Source organism: Canis lupus, chromosome 8 (genome assembly GCF_011100685.1).
Source record: "Canis lupus familiaris isolate Mischka breed German Shepherd chromosome 8, alternate assembly UU_Cfam_GSD_1.0, whole genome shotgun sequence".
In the NCBI taxonomy this organism is placed as follows: domain Eukaryota; kingdom Metazoa; phylum Chordata; class Mammalia; order Carnivora; family Canidae; genus Canis; species Canis lupus.
In genome coordinates this window covers 64,497,556-64,521,436 of record NC_049229.1, presented here as the reverse complement: position 1 = coordinate 64,521,436, position 23,881 = coordinate 64,497,556, and the positions used below count along the sequence as shown (strand labels likewise).

At 53.4% G+C, this 23,881-nt stretch overlaps 1 protein-coding gene across 4 annotated transcripts in view; it reads left to right on the top strand.

The window, feature by feature from the left end:
* The first annotated feature begins 1,764 nt into the window (after window positions 1-1,764).
* Window positions 1,765-23,881, top strand: part of CLMN (calmin) — a 115,326-nt gene continuing 93,209 nt past the window's right edge. For all 4 annotated transcript variants that reach the window (XR_005363731.1, XR_005363730.1, XR_005363729.1 and 1 more), the window contains exon 1: window positions 1,765-1,872. Coding sequence is in view for 1 of the 4 variants with exons in the window: in XM_038545648.1 (XP_038401576.1) it covers window positions 1,791-1,872 (82 nt within the window). In the remaining 3 variants the exon portion in view is untranslated. The remainder of the gene's footprint in view (window positions 1,873-23,881) is intronic.

Sequence of the window (23,881 nt, the reverse complement as noted above, 5' to 3'; positions counted from 1 at the left end):
TACCTACCCCAGTGGATTTTCTCTGTTCTGGAAGTCACTTCTGTATGATTTTGTTTCTTGGGTAGTGTCTGAGGGTAGGTTCGCTCACCTGATGGCCCTGCCTCCAGACCACAGGGTCTGTTTACCTGCGGGGGCTGCATAGGTATGAGGAAGTAGCCCATCCATCTGGGTTTCTAGTAGTTCAGTAGCATGAACAGGGATGAACACAACCTATATTTATTTTTATTATTTTTTTAAAGATTTATTTATTTATTCATGATAGACACACACAGAGAGAGAGAGGCAGAGACACAGGCAGAGGGAGAAGCAGGCTCCATGCCGGGAGCCTAATGTGGGACTCGATCCCGGGTCTCCGGGATTGGGCCCTGGGCCAAAGGCAGGCGCTAAACTGCTGAGCCACCCAGGGATCCCCCACAATCTATATTTAAATGCTCAGGAAGCCCTGCCCACCATTTTTTTCCCTCTTGGAACACCCCATATATAAGGCCTTCTGTGTGTGTGTGTGTGTGTGTGTGTGTGTGCACGTACCCCTGTCCCAGCACTTAGGAAAGGCTCAAAGCCCTGAGCTAGGGGCTTGGACCTCATGCCCCTAACTCACTCTTCAGCCTTGGGTAAAGTAAATTCCAAGATTCCAGGACCTCACTTTTTTTTTTTCCAGTGTTTGTGAAACCAGTTAAGAAGTTTGCCTGCTGGGGATCCCTGGGTGGCTCAGAGGTTTAGCGCCTGCCTTTGGCCCAGGGCGCGATCCTGGAGTCCCGGGATCGAGTCTCGTGTCGGGTTCCCTGTACATGGAGCCTGCTTCTCCCTCTGCCTGTGTCTCTGCCTCTCTCTCTCTCTATGTCTATCATAAATGAATAAATAAATCTTAAAAAAAAAAAAAAAGAAGTTTGCCTTCAGTAGGACTCACAAGCCCCAAACAAGACAAGACCCTGGAACTCTCAAGAGTTAATAGAAACAGTGAAGAAACCCCTCCCGGGAAGGCCCCTACTCCTTTTCAGTAAAGCCTCAGAGAGGGTCACCTGGGAGCTTCAGGGGACTGAACCGGGTGGAGGTAGGGGCGCGGGCTCCTTCCTTCCTTCTTCCCTCCCTCCCTCCCTCTCTCCCTCCCTCCTTCCTTCCTTCCTTCCTTCCCAGAATCTGGGGGGGGTCATCTCCCCACGGGATCCCCAGGGAAAAGGTTCCCAATATTCAAACTCAGGAAGGAAGTCCTTCTCACGACGGCTGTCCCCAGTCTGGAGGTGGACGAGGGGGACTCCCCCTAAGTCCATCTCTGCCATCGCTCGCCCCTACTCCCCGGGTGCCCGCGGGGGCGCCTGGCCTCGCTCCCCTCGGGATCGTGCGGAGGGAGGGGACCCGAGGCCAGACAGCAGGGGGGGTGGTCCCGGCCAGGGGTGCGCGCCGCCCCGCCCACCGCCCCCTGAGATCACAATCTGGGGGGGCCGGGACCCCGCGCATCATCAGCGCCCGGTGGCGACCCAACAAACACCCCGGGGGGGGGGAATAAAAAAAAAAAAGAAACCTGCGGGAGCCCGGCCTCCGTCCCCCGCCGGCCCCGCCCCGCCCCTCGCCCCCCGGGGCCCCCGCCCCCGCCCCCGCCCCCGCCCCCGGATGGGGGAGTGAGCGCCAGCCGGGCGCCCCGCACCGCCGCCCGCCCCGCCCCGCGCGCCCCGCCCGCCCGCCGCTCCGGCTCCGCGGCGCCCTCGCCCGCGCCCGCGCCCGCGCCCTCGCCCGCCCGGCTCTCCGCCCGCCGCCCGCCGCCCGCCGCCCGCCCCGGGCCGCCGCCGCGCTTCATGGCTGCGCACGAGTGGGACTGGTTCCAGCGCGAGGAGCTCATCGGCCAGATCAGCGACATCCGCGTCCAGAACCTGCAAGGTACGCGCCCCCGCGCCCCCGCCCCGGGCAGGGCCGCCGGCTGGGGGCCCCGGAGCCCCGACCCCCCACCCCGACCCCCACCCCGACCCCGACCCCGACCCCGACCCGAGCTCCCGGCCCGGCCTGACCCGGCTGGCTCGCCCTCGGGGCGGGGGGGCCTGGGGGCCTGGGGGCCTGGGGGGGCTGACACTGCCGCCCGGAGGTCGCCCGGGGGGGGCCGGCGCACGTGCGAGTGCGGGGTGGGGGCCCGTTTTCTTGGGGTGCGTGGGGGGACGTCGCGACTCCCCTGCAGCCGCTGCTGCGAGTTTGGCCAAGTTTGAACGTGTGGGCTCTTGGGGACCAGTGGCCCAGGTCGGGGACGGAGGAGAAAGTGCCACTGCGTGCGCGCGCGCGCGTGTGTGTGTGTGTGTGTGTGCGCGCGCGTGAGCTTGCACACCTCCCAAGGACCCCTGAGGCTGGGGGAGTGGACGCAGGGGGCGGCGCCTGCTGGGGTGGGCTGCGACCTGGGGCGACCCGGGGGCGCGCATCCGGGGGCGGGGGGTGCTGGGCTCCCAGCCCGGGGCCAACCAGGCTGCAGGGAGCGACCCCTGCCCGGGCCTGCGGCTCCACGGGGGGCCCCGGGGGGGGGGCGCGGCCACCTGGACCCAAAGGTGAAAGAAAGGGAGAAAGAGAAACAAGGGCTGGGGTGGCTCCCGCCACACGCGGGGCGTGCTAACCTTTCAAGAGTTTATTCTTTGTGGAAACTTGGAAAGCACAGCCGCGTTTAAAGGGAGAGAGTCACCCGGGTCGCCCTCGGATCCACCCAGCCCGCCGCCCCAAAGCCAGCCGCCTGTCCCGGAGGTGTATTTCCAGCCTCTGCCTTTCTCAGACGTGGGCTTTGTAGAACTTGACGGACTTCCACTTCCGGCCTGTCTGCAGGCGCTCGGACCTGGCTGGCCCGGCGGGAGAAGTTTCTTTCGCGGTTTCCTGGGCAGGCTTGGGTTTCTAGAGATTCCAAGGTTGGGGGCGCTGCACAGGATGCTGGGAGACCCGGGCAGAGAGGAGAAGGGGCTGTGGGTGCCCCCCTCCTGGGTGCCTGCCTTTACTGCTGGAGGGTGGGGATCCCCAGCCTGCAGGGTGGAGTGGGGCAGTGTGTGTGGGTGGGGGGGGTGGCCAGGCAATCAGCTTTAAACATTATACCTGATAGAATGTTTCCTGGGAGTCCTATGGACCTGCTCCCACCCCTGAGCTCTGCTAGGACAGTTGCAAACAGAGGTGACCTGAAGTGGGGGTGGGGGGGGGCCCAGTGCAGTGGACGCTGGAAACTGCATTTGCTCTGGGCTCCCCTGATCTCCTTTGGCTGTGATTTGTGTCAAAGGAGGAGGATCAGGCTGGAGATGTGGCAGATGATCCCTTTTGATAGTAAGCCTCCTGTCCGGATCCTGCTGCCCCAGAATTGACATCCTATTTGGGGGTGGGAATTAGTATCCCTTGCTGAGATGGCATGCGGTTTGGGCTGTCCTGGGGTGTGTGTGTGTGTGTGTGTGGCAATCAGTGGGTGGTTAATAAACACATGCTAACCAATTCTTAGTGCATCAACTCCCTGCATTCCTCTAAGCTCCGCTCCCAGTGTAGAGGGGATTGACTTCTCTGAAGGGAGGCTCAGCCATATGAGCAGTTGCAGCTGGAACTCTGAGAGAAGGCTTCACTAAATGGGGACAGTTTGGGATGGGTCCTGAAGGCTGGGTAGGGTGTTCACTGAATGGGCTCTCCTCTCAGCTCCCAGTGAACTGGCCTCGCTTTTAGGCGATGCCAGTTACCATTTGAGCATGTACCTTTGTAGATGGCTTCATTAAGGTATGATCTAGATGTCATAGAATTCACCTGATTTAAGGTCACAGTTCAGTAATTTTTAGCCCGTCCACAGAGTTGGACAAAAATCCCAACAATCCACTTTTGGAGCGTTTTCACTACTTGAAACAGCTCCCTGGTGGTCAGCATGTGCATCTCGCAGCCCTGGACCCAGGCGACACGCGGTTCCTTGTTGCTGCGAAGACAGTTCTGCCTACGGGTGCAACCCTCTCTGTTGGTCTGCTCATTGGTGGGGGACAGTTGGGTTGTTTGCAGTTCGGGGCTCTTGTGAGGCTGTTCGTCCCTGCAGTGTAGGGGAGCATTTGCACCGTGTAGGTGCCAGCCTGTGGCTTTGCTGCCATGCCCAGCTTTGCTGAGGAGAAACTAGGAGAGGGGGAGGAGGTAGGGGCAGGAATCCGTCTTCTCTCCGCTTTCCTTTGGCTTCCCTGTCTTTTGCCTGGGTGCTTACTCTTCCCTCCATATCTTCGTGCTACTCAGGAAGTCCCAACCAAAGGACTGAGTCCAGAAGGCGCCGCTCGCTGTGCTTTGAGCATCTGCCCAAACCAGCTGGTTGGTATTGCTGGGGCCACAGGCGGGGCGGGAGTCTTGTTCCTCCAAACTCCGAGTGGGTGGTAGTCAAGGGAGGCAGGAGGAGTCCAGGAAGAAGGGTTGTTTTTTTGAATTAAGGCGTGTGCTTGCTTAGAGCACAGGTGGTCAACAGTTGTCGTGGTGATGGGAGGTTGGGTATGGTGGGATTTCCTGAATCTGCAATCACAGGGGCCAAGGAGGATGCCCAGCGTCCATCTGCAGGTGGTGGCTGCTGTTACTACAGTCAGGCAGTCCTATTCTTTTCACACACCTTTCACTCTTGTGGTCCTGGGACCAGGTGCTTGCCCCACAATGTCAGTCTTGAGGACACTGCATTTCCAGGAAGAACGGTTCAGTAGCATACCTGCACGCTTACATCTTTCTCCCTACCTCGGTTTCCAAGTTGACTTGGAGGTATGTTGGCCTCTGCTCATTTGCTCATCGAAGCCTTTATTCATGGCCCTGAACTGTGGGGGTTCCGGAGTCCAGGCAGGTATGTTTGTGATGTCACCAGGTCATCCCCCACGGAACGCTGGGACGAAGACTTCCTGGCCTGTCTTTGGAGACTGGGGCGAGCTCAGGCAGAAAGCATGGTCTCTCCCAGGAGGCCTGTCACTCAGCTTGACACGTGGGCAGATGAAGCCCTCAGTGATACATTCACTTTGCTGGCTCATAGAAGCGTTTGCAAATGAAAGGCTCGCTGCTGGAGAGCATGGGGTCCCTCATGGGGTCCCTTCCAAGGAAATGGAGGTGATCCACCCAAGCTGTTGACCTTTTCGGAGAGGAGACAACAGAGTTGCAGGATGTTCGCAGCCTCCCCCTGGTGGCCCTACTTCCTTGGAGCTTTGTGGGGTAGAACTGAGCCTAGAAAGTGTCAGTTAGCGGTTCTGTGCCGTGGTTCTCGGCCCGACTGTGGGTCCCAAGGGCTCTGGTGCCCTTCCCATGATGAGGCTATCATGTCTGCTTTCTCCCCCCCGCCCCTTTTAAAAAGACTATTTATTTATTTATTCCTGAGAGACACACAGAGAGAGGCAGAGACACAGGCAGAGGGAGAAGCAGGCTCCATGCAGGGAGCTGATGCAGGACTCGATCCCAGGACCCCGGGGTCATGATCTGAGCTGAAGGCAGATGCTCAACCACTGAGCCACCCAGGCGTCCCTTGTGGTACTTTCCTGTTCTGTTTAACAAACATATGCAGACAACAAGGAGGGCAGTTGGTTCTGATTCCTGCCTTAAAGGAGTGTGCAGCCAGACAGGGGCTCAGATGTTCGGCTCCTGGGGGTCCCCTGTTGCTCTGGCACCTCTTCCATCTGATGTCGTGCACCTTGACCTCACTGCTTCAGAGCAGCGCAGCTAAGACCCGATACCCAGAGCCGGAGGTGGATGGATGGAGTTGGGTAGGCCCTGGCAGATGGGAGGCGGTCCCCTCTGCTGTTCTGGGGGGGCCAGCATGGCCCTGCTGGCTGCTACTCCCTGAGCTGTGTCCACACCCCTGCCTCAGCCAGAAGGAGCTGCGAAGCCACAGCGCCTGGGGTTGGCAGAACGGGAACTGTGATTTGGGGTGCTTGGAATCAACTGCCAGATAGAGGTGGAAGCGCTTCACCTGACCGAGAAGCCCGTGCACCAGGCACGGCTCTAACTGCCCCCGTGAGGTTTTCCACCAGCCTTTGAGGTGGGTGCTGGCTTCGGAAGTGTAGAGAGGTCAGGTGACTTGAGGTCATGGGCTTCCCAGCGGATCTGGGATGTGAACCCGGGTCAGGCCGAGCCCACGTGTCCTGTGGCACTAGCTCTGGGAATCACATGTGATGGGTGCCCAGGGAGGAGCCGGTAAGCCGCCTGGCTGGGGGCAGAGCAGGCTGGTCAGAGGAGGGTTGTCGGAGTCAGGCCTTGAGGGCTGAGCAGAAAAATGTGACTGCACTGAAATCCTAATGGCAGGCTCCGGCCAGGGCAGTGCGTGTGTGGTTAAAAAGATCAGCCCTCGCGGTGTTGTCCACCCCCACCTCCCCTGATTCCATTGGCTCAGGTCCGGAGCAGGCCCTCCCCATGCTTGCCTGGACTCTCTGGTGACCTCTTTATGGCTCTGGGTCTTACGTCACTTCTTCCAATCTCCCCATCACTCAGTCACCCCACACATGCCCTTGCTAATCCCTTCAGGAGGGCTCCCTGACCCAGCTCTGGGTGGAGGGCGGCAACCGGGTCCATCCCAGGATAATAGTATCATAGACCATGGACGTCGCCATGTGAAAAATGCTGGGCTGTACCGGCTCACGGGATCAAGGCCAAGCCCCTTAGCCCGGCCTGTGAGATCCTCTGTGGTCTGGGTTGAGATGCCAGCCAGCCTTCTCTCTGACACCTACCTACTTGCTCCCAGCCTCCAGCACCCTCCCCTCCTGGCTCTCATCCCCATACCTATAGACCACCTGGGGATACAACAGAGGGATCACAGATGGCCCCGGGTTACCCAGCATCAAGGAGGAACCATTCCTGCTTCCACCTCCCCCAGCTCCCAGAGGGCACAGCCTGTGTGCTGGAGGTTTCTGAATGAAGTCAAAGAAAATCGAATGCAGAGGCTTCCTGTCCTGTAGGAACTTGCTGTCCTTGAGGGCCACAGCCCGGGTCTGTATACTTGGTTCTAAAGGATAAATCCTTACGTAGAGCATTTTTTTCTGGGGTCTCTGCTGGAGTTAGGCTACAGGCTTTGAGTTAGCTCTGGATTTTGCCCCCCAACGACCATGTTCCAGTCCCGGCTCCACCCATAACCTGGGGCATGGATTCTTCTCCAGGGGCCTTTCTGGTTGGAGCCTTTTGTGCATCTGGGGGAGCCATAGCCAGGACCTGGAGGCTGACGCCCTGGGCCTGGGTCCTGGCTTTGTTGCTAACTTGCTGTGGGCTCCTGGGACATCTCTTTCCCTGGCTGTGCCTTAGTATTGTCACAGCAAAATCAGAGCGCTGGACGCTCAGGCTCAGATGGGCCCCTTGGAAGGTAGCGTGAAGAGTGGCATGGCCTGGATGGCATGTGCCCACGTGGAGGCACCTGAGTGTCAGTCCTTGGCCACTTGGGCAGCCGGCATGCAGCCTTGGGCAGCACTGAGCACAGCTGGTCATGCTCCTGGATTCTTCTGTCAAGCACTAGAGACTCCCCACTGCCCCATTAAGGGTCCCCTGTAGAAAAGGTTGCAGTTGATAAGTCTGCTGTAGGAGCACGCCGCAGTAAGTGGTGCACCTTCCTGGCTGAGCTGTTGGTGGCTGATCAAGTACAGTCTCGATGAAAAGCCCAAGGAGGTCCGGGGACACCGGCTCTGGACCAGCTGGGTGGAGTTGAAGGTGCCCAGGTGGGTGTAGTGACCCGTCATCCACAGTCAGGGCAAACTAGGGCATCCTGCCTCCCCCGGTGCAAGTTTGTACAACCAGAGGGGTCAGAGCCCAGGTACAACGAGAGTCCTAGCAAACAGGTTTGTCAGGGCCGAGAGGGGCCCTTGGTCAGCTGGCAGCTGACCTAGGAAGAGGTGTCACCGCAGGGTTACTTATTAGCAGCCACGGTCCCAGTTGGCCTTGACTCCGACCCAGCAGCCCAGAGCCACCTGCGGCCGCGCAGCATCGTGGGAGAGGCCGAACTCCTGACCGGACCGAGCTCTGGGGAAGCGGCCCTTTGCCGAGGAGGCCTAGATTACATTAACTGCCCTCCCTGACCCGTGGAACACTCTGGCATTTAATTTGTGACTAGAACAGCTGAGCCACTGGGCACAGTCCTGCCCAGGCAGCCGGAGGTCACGCCTGCCCTGCTTCAGAGGGGAAGTGAGAGAAATAAAGTAATTGTCTTTTTAGTGATTGAACCATGAAAAGTGAACTCCCTGTTCCCATAGAAACCTCTTCTGATTTCTCCCACCCCCTCCCTTGCGTCTTTTTCTTTTTCTTTTCTTTTCTTTTTTACGGTGGTAGATTGCATCAGTCATAGAAGGAATTAGAGGCAGCACCAAAAATCATGAGCGTGGCTTTAAAGAATCTTTGGTGGGGCTCCCCGCCCCCCAACTGGTCTGTCTCCTTTTCTTCCATGAATTGTTTTCCGTCAGAGCAGGGGTTGGCCGACTCCGGTTTGCGGGCCAGAGCTGGCCCACTGCCTGTTGTCGCGAATAAAGTTTTATTAGAACACAGTGGGGCTCATTTTTTGCATGTTGTCCTCAGCTGCTTTGGTACTAAGATGGCAGTTGAGTAGTTGTGACAAAGAAGTACCCACAAGGCCAAAAATATTTACTATTTGGTTATTTACTCTGTGGAATGTGGGAACCCAGAGGGCTTCCTGTAGGGTTCCTGTAGGGAACCCAGAGGGCTTCCTGTAAGGTGGCTTCTGAATCTAGACTCAGCACGTGACAAGGAGGAGATGCTCGTGATGACATTCGCAGGGGACATTTGTTGCACGTGTAACAGGCCCAGCCTTGTTTCCAGAGGGGTGATGCACACCTAAGGTGGGTTCTGGTCCTGCCTTAGAAAAACACTCGCCCCCGGGAAGCCTGGCCATCCAGCCAAACTGCAGGTGCTACGTCCTGAAATCCTGGGAGCCGGCATGACGGGGTGAAGGGGCCACTCCAGGAGGCCCCAGGATGCAGACACATGAGTATGGGGAGGCTGAGATAAGCATGTTAGGATCAAGGGTGCTCAGGGTGGGCACTGCAGGAGTCTGGGAGTGAGGGGAGGCCCAATCCATCATTAAGGGTGAGGGTCCTGGGGGGACAGGAAATAGGCTGTAATGGCAAATCTGTATCTGTGGTGTGAAGCCAGGGAGTAGGGGAGTGTATGGTGGCAGGCAGGGTATGGGCTCTTGGGTCGCACTGTGACCAGGGTTGGGGTGTGGGGTGTACGGGAAAGTGGGCCCCAGGAATGGCCTGTGCATCTGATAATTTTCCTTCTTGGCCTTCTGGAGCACTGAGATCCACTGCTTTCAGGAGATGATACCCCAGACCCCCCAGGACCAGGATGGGGAGAAGCCTGGGAGGACCTAGGGAATTTGCAGAGGCCCTGGAGTCACTTGTCCAGTCTTGCAGGACTGGAGGTCTCATTGGAAGGGCTCCAGTGACGCCGTGCCCCACTCCTGCTTCCCTCTCCTGGGGGGCTCTCCATGTAGGCAGGAACCTTTGCGATATTTATATCCCTCTCCTCTTTTAAACTATTTTTAATCCTCTATGGTATGACATACTTAAAAAGCAGGGTTCTGAGGCCTTCTAGCTGGGAACTGGGGCGGCGGGTGGGGTGGGGGCATGGAGATAACCTGCCAGTTTGGTGGTGCAGGAGCGTGGCCCTTCCGGGGCACCCTCTGGTCGCCCTCCCTCACCTCCACGTCAGTCCTGGTCTGCTCTCTCCTTTCGCCTTTCCATTCTTGCCTGCTATGGCCAACATCCTCCCCCTTGGTTGCCGGGACCAGTCTTTTCTTGCCTCCAGCACCTCTGATCCTGTTTCATGCCTGCAACCCCAGAGATCTTTCTCTGTATTGATCTTCTAGCAAGACGCCTCTCTGCCCTCAGGATGAAGCTGTGCTGTGTGCTCCGGCTCCCTCATTTCTCCTGTCCTTCCTGGAATGAACCCGACCCAACTGCAGCACCACAGGCCCCTCCTCCCTTCACCCTGTGCCTTTGTGTGCAGGACTCCTGCAGAGGATGACCACAACCCCGCCTAGAGCAGCCTCCCGAGCCCTACCTGCACCTGCCTGGGTAGAAATCCCAGCCACCTCCTCTGAACTCCGGGAGCCCCCATGTGCAGATCCCTGAGAGGAGTGCATGTATCTTTGTCCTGTGAGCCCCTTGTATGGACTAGGTCTTCAGAACTGTTTGCTGAATTATTGGAGGATGAGCCCTGGACCCTCAAAGAGGGCCATGTCCTAATGTCCAGGACCTGGGGTTATGTTACCTCACTCGGTAAAGGGACTTTCACTGAATAAGTGAAAGGTGTTGAGATGGGGAGATTATCTCGGATTATCCAGCTGGGTGCAGTTCATCCCAAGCATCCTTAGGGAGGCAGGAGGCTCAGAGAGAGAGGGAGAGAGAGGAGAGGTGACTGGGAGCAGAGGTCATAGTGATGCCCTTGCTGGAAGGGACCATGAGCTCAAAGGTGCAGTTGGCTTCTGGAAGCTGGAGAAGAGAAGGTCATAGATTCTCCCGGGAGAGTCTCTAGAAGGAACACAGTCCTGCTGATAACTTCAGTTATAAACCTGTCAAATGCATCGAGGGTTTCTGACCCCCAGAAATGAAAGATAATAAATTTGTGTTGTTTTAAGCCTCCAAATATGTGGTAACTTGTCACAGCAATAACAGAAGACTAACACACGAATTGCAAGCACCTGTCAAGCCTGGTGGACATCCAGATGGTGGCATCGAGCCAGGCTAGGAGTGCAGAGACCAGGGCTCTGGGCACAGGGCCGCCACCACTTGGCTGTGGAGCTTGGGGAGGCTACCTGGCAGAGGGCGAGAGAGCAGGAGACAGGAGAAGGGGCTCCACCCAGGAGTCCACAGGCCACAGGTGTGATCTGAGATCCCGGCAGGGCTGTGAATGACCCCAGGGACGATGTCACGGGGCCCTGTCTCTGTGCCGGGGCCTGGGCAGTGGGGAGGGCTGTGGCATGAAGAGGGTGACATCATAGCAGCCTCCAGGTACAAATCCTATTGGGTAAACCCTGGGATTTAACACGTTCTGGCAGCTGTAACACCTCCCTTCTAATCCTCGTGTCCTTTTTAGAAATGCTGTTAACCGAGAACAGGTCTAGTCCCGGGCACTTGAAACAGTCTTTTACTTATGAAATATTCAAGTCTGTTTAGAAAACAAGAGAACATCCTTAGGATCTTGCCTTATGGGCAATTCTCAACTTTTTGTAACGTTAAAAGTCCAAGGCTAGACATATAAGTTATGAGGAACTTAAATTCCCAGAGAAAATTCTAATCAAGCCTCACAGTTGAAGCATGGTTGAAGGCCGCCATATTGTTTTCTACTATTTTGGCAATTTCCCCCTTCCTTCCTTAGTTGAAGGGCACCTCCCGACTTAAGATGCTCTGGCTCCATCATCTTCGTGGTATTAAGTCTATGAAACCAGTAGTAATCACTGGTAATGACTTTTTTTTTCTGTTTCTACTTATTTTTATAAGAGAAGGATGAAACGCAATCAGATGCTTCAGTAACTTCTGAAACATGGTACAACCAAGGAGCCAGTGTAGCTGAAGGTGGCCCCTTCATTGTCTGGCTGACTTCGTGAAGCCCTGACTTGAGTAACAGAGGATACCTTGGAGTGTCATTGCTGTGAAGAGTGTAGCAGAGAGTACAGGTTGTGTAAGAATCAACTAAGTCAAAGGTTGTCTTTTCTTTTTTTAAAGATTTTATTTATTTATTCATGAGAGACACACAGAGAGAGAGAGAGGCCGAGACACAGGCAGAGGGAGAAGCAGGCTCCATGCAGGGAGCCTGATGTGGCACTCGATCCCGGGACTCCAGGATCATGCCCTGGGCCGAAGGCAGTCACTAAACTGCTGAGCCACCCAGGGATCCCCCAAGTCAAGGATTGTCTTAATTGATTAAAGGGCATTGATGTGATTATGGGAAATGTAAGGGAGGTGGCCACTTGCTGGAAGACACTGTACATGTCTTCCAAACAACCCCCATGTGGGTGTTATTGTCTGTCCCCCAGACGCTAGGGCTGAGCAAGGATGCCAAGCTATGAGCTAACAAGTGGTAGAATCAGGAATCAGAAGTAAGTTGGGGGGAGGGGGTGTTAAGAGCAGGCACTGATTAAACTTAGGTTTGGGGGAGGGAAGAGACTTGGTGAACACTGGCTCAAGGCCCAGTTGGCTACGGAGGAGGCAGTTGACTTGTAACCCAGGAAGAAAGCTGGACCAGGCTGAAGGATGTTGGACAAGAAGCCAGCCAGCCTTGGGTAGTGAGCCTTATTGGAGGGGGACTCAGCAACTCAGTTGTTTATGGTCACGTACTTACCAGGTTCTTCGCACTGCGACAAGATCAATTCTAGATCCCTAACAGATGATTCCCGACTGGTGATTCCCAGGGGCAGAGCTGAGAAGAGTAGGGACAGGGATCCCATTCTAAGAGGTTGACAAAATGAAATCCCTGTAACCTTATGGCGGAACTGACCGGAGGCAACCGTGGGAAACCATCCTATCATTCTCATCATGGGTTGTGATAAGGGCAGTGGCAGATTATAAGGCACAGTCACCTTCACTGTATTCTTTAATTCTACTGTAAACCCCTGAGGTTAGCATTGTATCCCCTCTACAGACGCAGACATTGAGGCCCAGGGGAGGTCAGCAGAACTAAGGCATGAGCTTTCATGTCCTACTGTGGCATCTGAGACTTACCTGGCCCTGCAGACCCCCAGCACTTGTTGGGAGCCAGGCTGTACGAGGTATTCACTTTCCTTTTATGTACACAAGGGACTGTGTGGAACTCTCCCTTGGAGAACCGGTCTGGCCTTTGAACTTGACACTGATCCGAAACAAAACAAAAAGTGATATCTTCCAAATCAAAGCTGAGGGCCTTCAGCACCAGTGGCAGAGTGTTGGCAGGCCTGGATGATGGTCTGTCAAGTTCCCGGAATTGTGGGTGGGTGCCACGAAATGGCTTACCTATAGGAGGATGTGGGGAACTAGATGCCATGATGTCACAGGACTGGTGATGGACGAGCAGAGGAGGTGGCCAGAATCAGTCAAGAGCTACCCTTCGGATAGACCGTTTTCCCAGGGGGAGCACTGCTGTACTGGGATTTGTTATCAGTGATGGCTTGTTGACTGCTGGTTTGGCCTGGTGGACCAGAAGGCTCAATGGGCTGGGCACTGGGGCCTATCCTGTCCACCACCGTGTCCCAGGGCCTTGCTTCTTGTTCTAGGCTCAGGGTGTGTTCAGTGTATGTTTGTTGGATATGTGAATGTAGACTCAAAAGTATAGATTCCAGGCTCTGGCAGACCTGGGTTTTTAGTTTTAGTCTCTTTAGTGTCGACTAGATGTAGATCTCTGAGACTTGCAACATCTTTTTAGTGAAAATCCCACCTTCTTTTGGTTGTTAGAATATTGAGTGACATCACATTCTTCAACATGTTTCCTTTTCCTTTTCCTTTTCTGTATCATACATAACTATGGATTTCCAAGGCTTGTATGAAAAACAGTGGTTCTCCCTTAATGCCTCCTTTCCCAGGGCCAATCTCTTATTGATTTTTTTTAGCAGATGGTTTTGGTATTTTTCCTTCATGTCTCTGAGTAACATGCATATTCCTTTGTCTTGATGTTTTGGTTCAAGGGTCTGATTTCTGACTGTGGAAGATAAGGCTATAAGTCTCCTCTTCTTCTAACTTCAGCTCTTTCCCATCCTTCCAACTACCTGATATGTTTTCATCATATTTTTGGTAAGGTTAGTAATTGAGGTTTGCGTCATTATGACTAGGTCAGCACTATTCAGAGCTGAGTCCTGTGGTAACTTACGATCACTCTTCCCTTCCTGGTCTACTTTTGGTTTCCTTGGAGTTAGAAGGTGTCTGTCATTGACATATTGGCTTATTAATTCATCCCCAAACTCTGCTCATGTTCTGGATAGCCCTTCAAGTTGTTTGGTTGCATCAGATAAATTTTCTCAGTTTCCTCCTCTTGAGCACATCAGGGTCCTTAGGTCTACTCCAGTCTGGACTCATTACTCTCCATACCTGGGACCTGGCTGTCACCTGGGCCCTCTGTTACTGTCCCCTGTGACCTCTCTCACCTCTCTCCTGAGCTTGATCTCCCATTTCCTGTCTTATTCTTCTGGCTTAGTCGCCTGAATCCAGGAGCACATCTTGCCTAAGTGATCAATTTTCTGAGAACTTGCCCTTGGGAAAATGAATTTGTTCTCTTCTGATTCTTGATTGCTATGATAGCTGGGTATCAAATTTAAGGTTGGAAGTCATTTTCCTTTGGAGTATGGGAAGCCTTGTTCCATTGTCTTCTAGCTTTCAGGGTTGTAGTTGAGAAGTGTGAAGTCATTCTTTATGTATTGTATGACCTGTTTTATACTCTCTGGAAACTTATAGGATCCTATTTTTGTTCCCAGTGCCCTGAGACTTCAGAGTGGCCTGCCTGGTTGCTGGTCTCTCCATGCTGGTTGTTTATTAAGACGTTTCCTTCTGGAACTATGTCCTGTTCTGAGAAATTTTCTTTTTTTTTTAAAAGATTTTATTTATTTATTCATGACACACACACACACAGAGGCAGAGACATAGGCAGAGGGAGAAGCAGGGTCCATGTAGGGAGCCCAATGCGGGACTTGATCCTGGGACCCCAGGACCATGCCCTGGGCTGAAGGCAGGCACCAGGCACCAAATTGCTGAACCATCCATGGATCCTCTCTCTCTCTCTCTTTTTTTTTCTCTCTCTTTTTTTTAATCATGATTTCTGCTAATGGTTTTCTCTAATCTTCTAGAACTCCTTTTACTTGGATATTGGTTCTTTTTGACTAATCCTCTAATTCTCTAATTCTCTAATTTTCTATTTTCCATCCTCATTGCTTTTTGTTCTACTTTCTGGGCGATTTCATCTATTTTATATTGTATATTTTAATCTACTACATTTTTTATTTGCAGGAGCTCTTATTCTTTGGAGAAGTCTTATTTCAGGGCTGTGGTACCTTTTACACACTGGGCATATTAATGATGCACAGTGACAGCTGAGGTGGTGCTTTGAAAGGCAGTAGCTGAGAGCACAGAGCCAAATGGCCTGGTTCAAATCCCAGCTCTGCCACTCACTTGCTTTGTGAGCTTGGGCAAGTTACTTAGCCTCGTTGTTCTTCAAACACCTCATCTGTAAAATGAAAGTAATAATATTGAGATCTGCCTCAAGAGTTGTGATGATGGCATGAGCTGTTGGAGCAAAGGGCGTAGAGCCATTGGATGTGCTGTGTGTGTGTGTGTGTGTGTGTGTTACATCAGCCGTTCTCTTTATGTATGTGGATTGGTTTGGCCTGGAGCTTTCACATTAGAGGCTTCTTTGTTTAGCTGGCTCATAGTCCTTGATTGTTTTCTCATATTTAAGAGTTGGGAACTGAAAAGTGTACTGTAAGCTTGGAGCACAGGGGGCAGGGCTTCTTGGCCGGGTGCCTCTCTGCTGGGTGCCCTGCTGGGTTGTATCACAGAACCCCTATGTCAGGATCATTAGGTCTTTCCTCCTGGCTGGTCAGACTGAGACAGCCTTACGGTCTTTTGTCTGGGGGATCCAGGCCAGGGTGCTGGGGATGAAAGGTGGGGCGCTGGAAGCTGGAAGAAGAAAGAGGGGCTAGAGACAAGGAGTGCCTCTGTGTCCAGTGTGTAAAATCACTTACTGTGCCATTGTCAGCTCAATTCATACTCAGACATTCTGTTTTATCCTTTTTAGAGAACAAACTTCTGGTCTTAGGCCTGATGGAGGATGGGACCATCACCTGCAAGGAGACATGGGGCAGGGGATTAAGGGGGCTCATTATCTCATTGCGATCCCCCACCGCAACCCCATTTCCAGAGATACCTGTCACCACTAATTCCTGAACCTTTGGGACTTCTGGGTTGTAAATTGAGCTGTTTTTGTCCTTCCTCGCTGCCACATTAAGGGGTGGATTTCTTGAGATGCCAATCGGTGACCACAGGTCTCTCCTCTCTCCACCCTTTGGGATTTTGCTGCTGTCTTCCCTCCTTCTGTTCTCTCCAACCTTGTGGATTAATATTTTAAATAAATACATAGTGCACACCACAAACAAGACTCCCTTTACTCTGGGTTTTAGTAGGACTTTGAGATGGACTGAAATTAGAAGGCCATGAGTGGGAGCCCGAGTCCTCTTCTGCAGGAAGTCCATCCTTTGCCTCTCAAAAGGGTCTTCCAAACAGCCAGAGAGGAAGCCAGCAGGAGCCACATTCACCTGGCCTTGAATGTTCAAAGTGTGAGGACACTTGCTTGGCTACATTCCCTTCCATTTTGACTGTTTTCCAGAGACTGCTGCTGAGTCCTGGTTACCAAGGGAGATCAGGGAAATTGCAAGAGAGGTTTGGTCACACCTGGTAGCTGTTTTCTCGGCCGCACACTCTGGTTACCTGGAGTCTTGAGGCTTGGGGGTCTGGAATCCAGGTGGGGTGCAGCTCTAGGGACAGAGTGACCACCTCTGATGAACTTGCCACTGATGTTCCCAGGTCTCAAATCCCCACCTGGCAGGCTAAAAGCTCCTCTCGGCTGGGCAGGTGGGATTTTCACTGTCTGCTCTCCTACCCCGTGCTAGTCATCATACACTTGCTGTTGGGCGTTATGCAAAGCTGTCACCTGTGCTGCCCACGGGGCACAATGGCTCCTCAAGAGAGAAAACCAACCAGTGAAGGAAGAACGGTTGTTTGGTCTCTACATTGTTTGATGTTGGAGCCCTGCCTGCTTTCATAAAAACATCCCAAGCCCAAAGCCACAGGCTACCTGGGGGAGAATTGGCTGGTGCCAAGTTCTGAAAGTTAAGCTATTCTTCACGGCAAGATTAAAGATTATCCTGCCTGAGCCTCCCCATCAGACACTGCCTGGCCGACTGTACTTGATCTTCTAGATTTTTGAGTGGGTTGGATTACCCAGGAGGAGGAGCACTGTGGAAGCAACTCAGAGATAACCAGTAAAGGTGGAATCAATACATGACCCTCCAGGCACCCTGAAATGATGCTTTCCTATCCTGCAGCCCCGATTGAGTAAACACAGTTGATGAATAAGAACAAGACCAGAGAAAGCAGAGCCTGCCTGGTCTACAGTGGGAAGAGATGTTTGAAGCCAGGCATGACCCTGAATTTTAGCTCCTTCGCTTTGTGGCTGTGGAACTTTAGCCAGGTTATGAGTCCCTATGGAATTTTGATCCTTTCTATCTGTAATGTGACTTTCATAATAGTGTCACCCTCTAAGGGTTGTTTGGAGGATTCCATGAAGTCATGAATGCCGAGTGCCCAATGCTCATCAGGTCCTTTTAAATAAGTGTTTGTTTCTTTAAACAAGGAATTATTTATTATCTTTATCATCATCATCATCATCATCATTATTATTATTATTTTGGTATGGTGGTGGAGATTTTGATAGGCATTCAACTGAACGATGGGAATGGATCGATCACTTAGTCCATTTTTGAAGGTCATATCTGGTGTCTGTACTTGGGATCATGTTGCGAGGACCTCAGGGCACTAGTTGACAGACAAACATTAAGCGAGTGGTCTCGTTGGAGGCCTGGCATCCTTTGGGGATGGGAGAGATGATTGGGGTTGAGCCATCCAGAAAGGTGTAGGTAGTAGGACCTTGTGCTGAGAGGGGATTTAGGACGGGTGGGTGGAGATGAGCTGGGATGACCTTCTAGGTGAGTGAGGAGGTTGGCGTGAGCCAAGGTGCAGAGGCAGGAATGTGCTGGAGTGCTCGGAAGGTGACTGACTGGTGCAGCCTGGGTGAGAAAGGGGCCCAGAGTGGGGCAGTGTCTGTGAGTGTTTGTTAATAATCTAGTGATCTTTCTAACTCCTTCCCCCCCCTTCTCTAGTGAGTAGTAGGGAGGTGCTGTTGGTCTTTGGAGGAAGATGATCTTCCTTGGATGGGCCGTTCCATATGTTGCAGGTGGTTTAGCATCCTTGAGTGAGCCCACAAAATGCTAATCAGGTGACAGTCAAAATCTCCCTCCACATTTCTCCCCGGGAGTGGTAACCATCCATTTGAGACTAATAGGGTGACATGTATGCAAATGAAGGGGGAAGCCATGCTCCTCCAGAGCCATCGCCTCTTGTGTACACAGAAGAGTCGTGGTAACTACATGTGCCCCTCACTCAAAAGACTCTTTGATATGAAGCTCCAGCTCTGCCGCTCTTGGAAAATCAATAGTTGATGTAATAGTCATTCTGTGAATTGTGTCCATTATAACCAAGTACTCTCCAGCTGTTGGAAGCATCCAGCAAGGTGACGCAACAATGCATGACCCTTTTGGATTATTCCATGGAACATGATTGCATCAGATGCAGAAGCTGGAGCTTATATTTCTGTTTTCTAGAATATTCCCTGTTTTCTCTCCATGTCAGACCAACCAGAGCCCTTCTGGTTCCTGAGTGAACTTCCTGCAAGGACGACATCCAGCAGATACGTGCTGAGTGTCTCCTTGGGGTCAAGGACCTTCCCAGGCACCAGGGAGATACAGACCTATCTCTGTTCCGTGCCAGGGAGTTAGTCCCCATGCATGGTCCCATTGGGATAGGATAATGATGTGATGGGGAGCTAGTGTGAGTGTCTAGCAAGTGAGCCCCCCCATAGGTGCCATGAAAGACTTTTGGGTGACATTTTCAAATGAAATGAGAAGAATAAATGGGAATTGGCCAGATGGAAAAGGGGAAGATGGGCATATCTTTGGAGTTGAAGGTAGAGCCTCTGATTTTTCCATGCAGCGAGGCCAGTGGGGCTTTGGGCCATTATCAGAGGGATCAAAAGGTCTGTGATTCACTTCCTTTCAAATCGGCTCAGCTCCGAAGACATGCCCCCCACCACTGAGAATACACTAATTGGTGCTGGGCCACAGAGCTGGGTGGCCTTTGTCTTATTCCTCTATGAGCTTTGGGGTGCAGCAAGCACTGAGGTTCTAGTCCCCAGGGGTGTGTGTCCTCTCCTCTTCCCATGTCATCTCATTTCCTCTTTTGCCCTTGTCCCAGCCCAGGCAGATCTGCACCCTCCACCCCTAGCCAGGAGGGGCTGCTCTGTTCAAGTGCCATTTTCTTTGTTGGGGAGGATTAAAATGTAGATGCTGATGGCAGTATATTCACCACCTAGATCACCATTATGTCTCCATATTGATTACCTACATGCCAAGAACTCTGTTGGGTGGGGACGCCTGGGTGGCTCAGTGGTTGAACATCTGCCTTCGGCTCAGATCATGATCCCGGGGACTTGGGATCGAGTCCCACATCGGGCTCTCTGCAGGGATCCTGCTTCTCCCTCTGCCTATGTCTCTGCCTCTCTGTGTGTCTCCCATGAATAAATAAAAAAAAAAATCTTAAAAAAAATAAAAAGAACTCTGTTGGGTATTTCTGTTCCATTTACATGTGAACTGTATGAGTAGGGGAAGTGCTCATTTTTTATATAGGGTATTGCCGCCCAGGGAGGTCCAGTACAAAGTTCACGGTCATACAGCTAGTTATAGTTCAGAATTCAGCTTTGGATAGTTCTTGCTCCAAAAACCTGTGCTCTTTCCACTGAGCCACACCAATCCCCCGACCCAAACCGGTTTACAATGCGGTTTACAAGCACATGGCTCTGGCTTCATTCTGTCCCCCCCTTTGGCCTCAGTATCTGCACTGTACACCAACCGCCTGGATGGGTGCTGTCCTCTGTGGTCGCCACCACGCCCCTGTGGCTCTGGGTCACTTGTGTCTAGTCCAGATGGAGATGTGCTGGGAGTGTGAAGAGTGCACAAAATTTGAAGATCGGAGAGGAAAAAAAGGATGTGAAACATCTCCTTAATGGTCTTTAAATTTTGTTTACGTGTCAGAATGAGGAACACTTGGGATAGAGTCGGTTAAATAAGGTACCTTGTTAAAGTGCATTTCACCCGTGTCGCCTTTTTATAACGTGGCTCCTAGAAATTGCAACCTAACCTGTGTGGCTCGTGTCCTATTCTGACTTAGCGGATGTCGGTTGGACTAGGACTTCTAAGGACCTGTTAGGGCTTTGATTTACAAACTTGGGGCCTGAGTTTCTCCTCTTCCTGTGCCGTATCTTTGGGTCCCAAGCCCCCTTCTGAATTGTCCCTGAGACTCCCCCGGGCGACCTCCTCTCCTGCCTGACCTCTGACCCCATCACCAAAATGCTGTTTCAGCATCACCTGCCACCCTGGACGAGTCATCCCTCACCATTCAGTCTCGAACGCCTCGTCTATAAGATAGAAGTGAATCTTGCCCTCCTCGTGGGGTAGTTCAGATAAGAGGATATCGGGCAAGCCCCCACACTTGGTAGGGGCCTTCTGTAGCTGACATGTGTCATCCTCATGATGGACGGTGGGTGACGAGTGTTCAGAGGCAGCTGAGCGGCCCGTGCACTCAGGTCAGGTAGGGTGGTCCTGACCTGTCCTGTGTCCCGCAGGCCTGAGATGCAGGTTGGAGGCAAAGATTTGACTTTGTGTACGTGGCGCCCGAGAAGTCAGAGAGAGGCCTCTGAGCAGATGGGTTAAGTACCCACCTGTAACCCAGTCTCTAATGGCCTTGGCTCCCTCACTGGTCCGTCTCTTCCCTCCCGTGGGCTCAGATCTAGAGACCCTGGGGTCAGAGGATTAAACTGGTGATTCACGACACTGGTGGGGCCATCCTGGCTGGTGGTGGTGACGAGGGGCCAGGTGTAGGACAGACAGCAGGGCAGGAGGGAGGGAGGGCTCAGCTCTGCCCTCAGAGAGTTCTGTCTGAAAACAGAGCCCTGATAGGCCGTGGAAGCCGTGGATTCCAGGGTGAGCCCCCGGACCTCCCTGGCCCGTGCCCTCATCTGGGCGGGGATGACAGCAGTGCCCGCCTTACCGATAATGCGGGGGGAGCACTTGGCATGACAGGGCGGGGCGGTTGGCACGGCTGTTCCCGGGGTACTCCTCTGTGGCAGTTGCTGGGTTTGTTTTCATGTGGTTATAGAAGTCATCTAACCACTTTGTGGGGTCCCTGCCCTCACACTTCTGCCACTGTGACTTCTGGGTCATCCCTCTGGTCTTTTTCTTTTTTTTTTTTTTTCATTTTTTAAAATAATAAATTTATTTTTTATTGGTGTTCAATTTGCCAACATACAGAATAATACCCAGTGCTCATCCCGTCAAGTGCCCCCCTCAGTGCCCGTCACCCAGTCACCCCCACCCCCTGCCCTCCCCCCCTTCCGCCACCCCTGGTTCGTTTCCCAGAGTTAGGAGTCTTCCATGTTCTGCCTCCCTTTCTGATATTTCCCACCCATTTCTTATCCCTCTGGTCTTTTTCATGAATTCCTATCTCCACACTTGCATTTGTCACCCCTTTGAGACTTGGTTTTTAACTCTTCTTTGCCATGTCTCATCCAGGGCTGCTGGGGAGACACACCCCCCCGGCACCCCGTGTGGGATGAAGCCTCCCTCTGCCCTTGACACTGCGTCTCAGCTCTTGTCACTTCGTTGTCACACTGCTGTGACTTGTGACGGGAGGCCTTTGCTGGGGGGCCCGAGCTACCTCTGAGGGCCTGGCCTGGAGCCAGCCCGGCAGTGCCCAGAGCAGGGCCATGCCATGCCCCACTGAGCACCCCGGCTGGATTTTTCTTAACCAACGCCCTCCTGAGAGAGGTGCAGTTGCTGTCCACAGAGCGCCTCCGCGAGCATCCCGCTCCGGACGGCCACCTCGACTTTGGGGTGATCTTTTCCCAGGATGGGTTCCCTGGAAAATGATGACCAGGTCCAACATTCTGTGATTCTCAGTCAACATCTGTGGTGAGTTTTGAACTTGGGGCTGCCACTGCCCTTCTTTTGGGGAGTGGGGCTCTGGGTCCCTCTCAAACTCACTTCCCTGGGCACTTCCTAGAAAAACCAGTTGTGAAGCTGATTCTCATGGGAGCGATTCACACTAAGTGCCTGGCTGCACCCCCCACCCCCCACGGAGGGGTGAGCTCGCAGGGATGAGCGCTCCCTCCGGAAGGGCCCAGGCCAGCCCAGCGGCGCCTCCTGCTCCAGCAGCTGCCGGCCCGTGAGGTCAGCCCGCGAGGTGCGGTGCTCCTGCCCCCTTCCCCTTCCCAGTCCAGGTTGTGCTCATCGGCTTCACGGGGCAGGAGGGAAGGGTCCCTCAGGATTCCCAGAACTGTGGTGCAGACTAGCCGATGCCCACCATGTGTGTGACACAGACCCAACACAGCAGCCCTTCCCAAACCAGCAGCTGTGGGTCTTGGGTGGCCGAGGACGCATGGGACCCTGACCAGCCTCCAGGTCCCGGTCTCCTCGCCTGAGAAGGAGGTTTGAAATGGTTGCACCGTCTTCCTCACAGGGGCAGGGACGATCCGATGAAGCCTGGGTGAGGAATGCCCCTCCCTCCAGGCCCCATCTGTCTACCTTTGCCGCTCACCACCTCCAGGCAGCCTTCCGTGGTTCTCCACCTGCTATTTCTGGCACCCCAGCACGGAGCCCTCTGCCCCCTAGTGAGCGTTGACAGTTCTCCTCTAGGAGGTGTGAGGCTGTCCACCATCCCCACCCCCGCCCCGGGCATGGGCCCTGCTGTGGTCCCCTCTGTCCCCAGTGCCTAGTGCAGAGAGTGCTCAGCAAACACCAGAATGAATCCACAGCATGGCTGTGTGCTCAGGGTGCTCTCTTGCTCCAGCTTCCGAGCACCTCCTCTCTGATGTGGATCTCACTGGGTGCTGGGCACCAAGGAACTCAGAATATTCTCTCTGGGCTCTGAGTTTCCCTGGCTGCTCACTCCCGATTTGGGCAAGTCTCTTGGGGTTGGGAGAGGGCCTGGGGGAACCACGGGGAAGACCCTCGGGAGCCCACTGTCTCCCGGCTCCACCCAGTGGCTCTTTAGGCCATAACTTCTGCCAAGGCAGGATTTGGTCTGCTGCTTTCGTGCATGTGTCCCAAATGTCTGGAATAGTGTCTGATGCATAGAGGGCACTCAGTAAACATTTGCGTGAATGAATGAATGTATTCTAGAAGGTGCTGGAAGGCTTTTTATGAGGCATTAAAATGCCTGAAACCTGGTGGTATCATAGGAGCTTTTATAATAAGTTTCCTCCCGGGACGCCTGGATGGCTCAGCAGTTTTGGCTCAGGGCGTGATCCCGGGATCCTGGGATCAAATCCCGCATTGGGCTCCCTGCATGGAGCCTGCTTCTCTCTCTGCTTGCGTCTCTGCCTCTCTCTCTCTCTGTCTCATAAATAAATAAATAAAGTCTTTAAAAACAAATAAATAAAATAAAACAAGTTTCCTTCCAAAGATATGTTGGATTTGGGAAATCCAGATGGACTCACAAATTGGCCATTTCAGCTGCAAACCCAAGTAGGTGATTGTGTGCGTCTCTGGGCTCTCTTTCCTCTTCTGCAAAGTGAGGATGATGACACCCAAGTCACGGGGCTTAGGCTGAATATGCCTATTTAGGTTTGCTGGTGCCAAGTCGGCTGCCCCTCCCTGCAGGTATACATGTACCTTTAAAAAAAAAAGATTTATTTATTTTAGAGAGGGAGAGAGCAAGCAGGGGGAGGAACAGAGGAAAAGGGAGAGAGAATCTCAAGCAGACTCCCTGCTGAGCCCAGAGCCGGACATGGGACTCGATCTCAGGACCCTGAGATCATGATATGACCTGAAATCAAGAGTTGGATGCTTAACCGACTGAGCCACCCAGTTGCCCCTTTGATGGACCTTTTTTTTCATCAAATATTTTATTTATCCACGAGAGACACAGAGAGAGAGAGGCAGAGACACAGGCAGAGGGAGAAGCAGGCTCCGTGCAGGGAGCCTGACGTGGGACTCGATCCCGAGTCTCTAGGATGAGGCCGTGGGCCGAAGATGGCGCTAAACCGCTGAGCCACCCGGGCTGCCCTAATGGACCTTTTTTGAGCAAAACAGTGTCTGCTCACTTGTAATGGAGCCTCC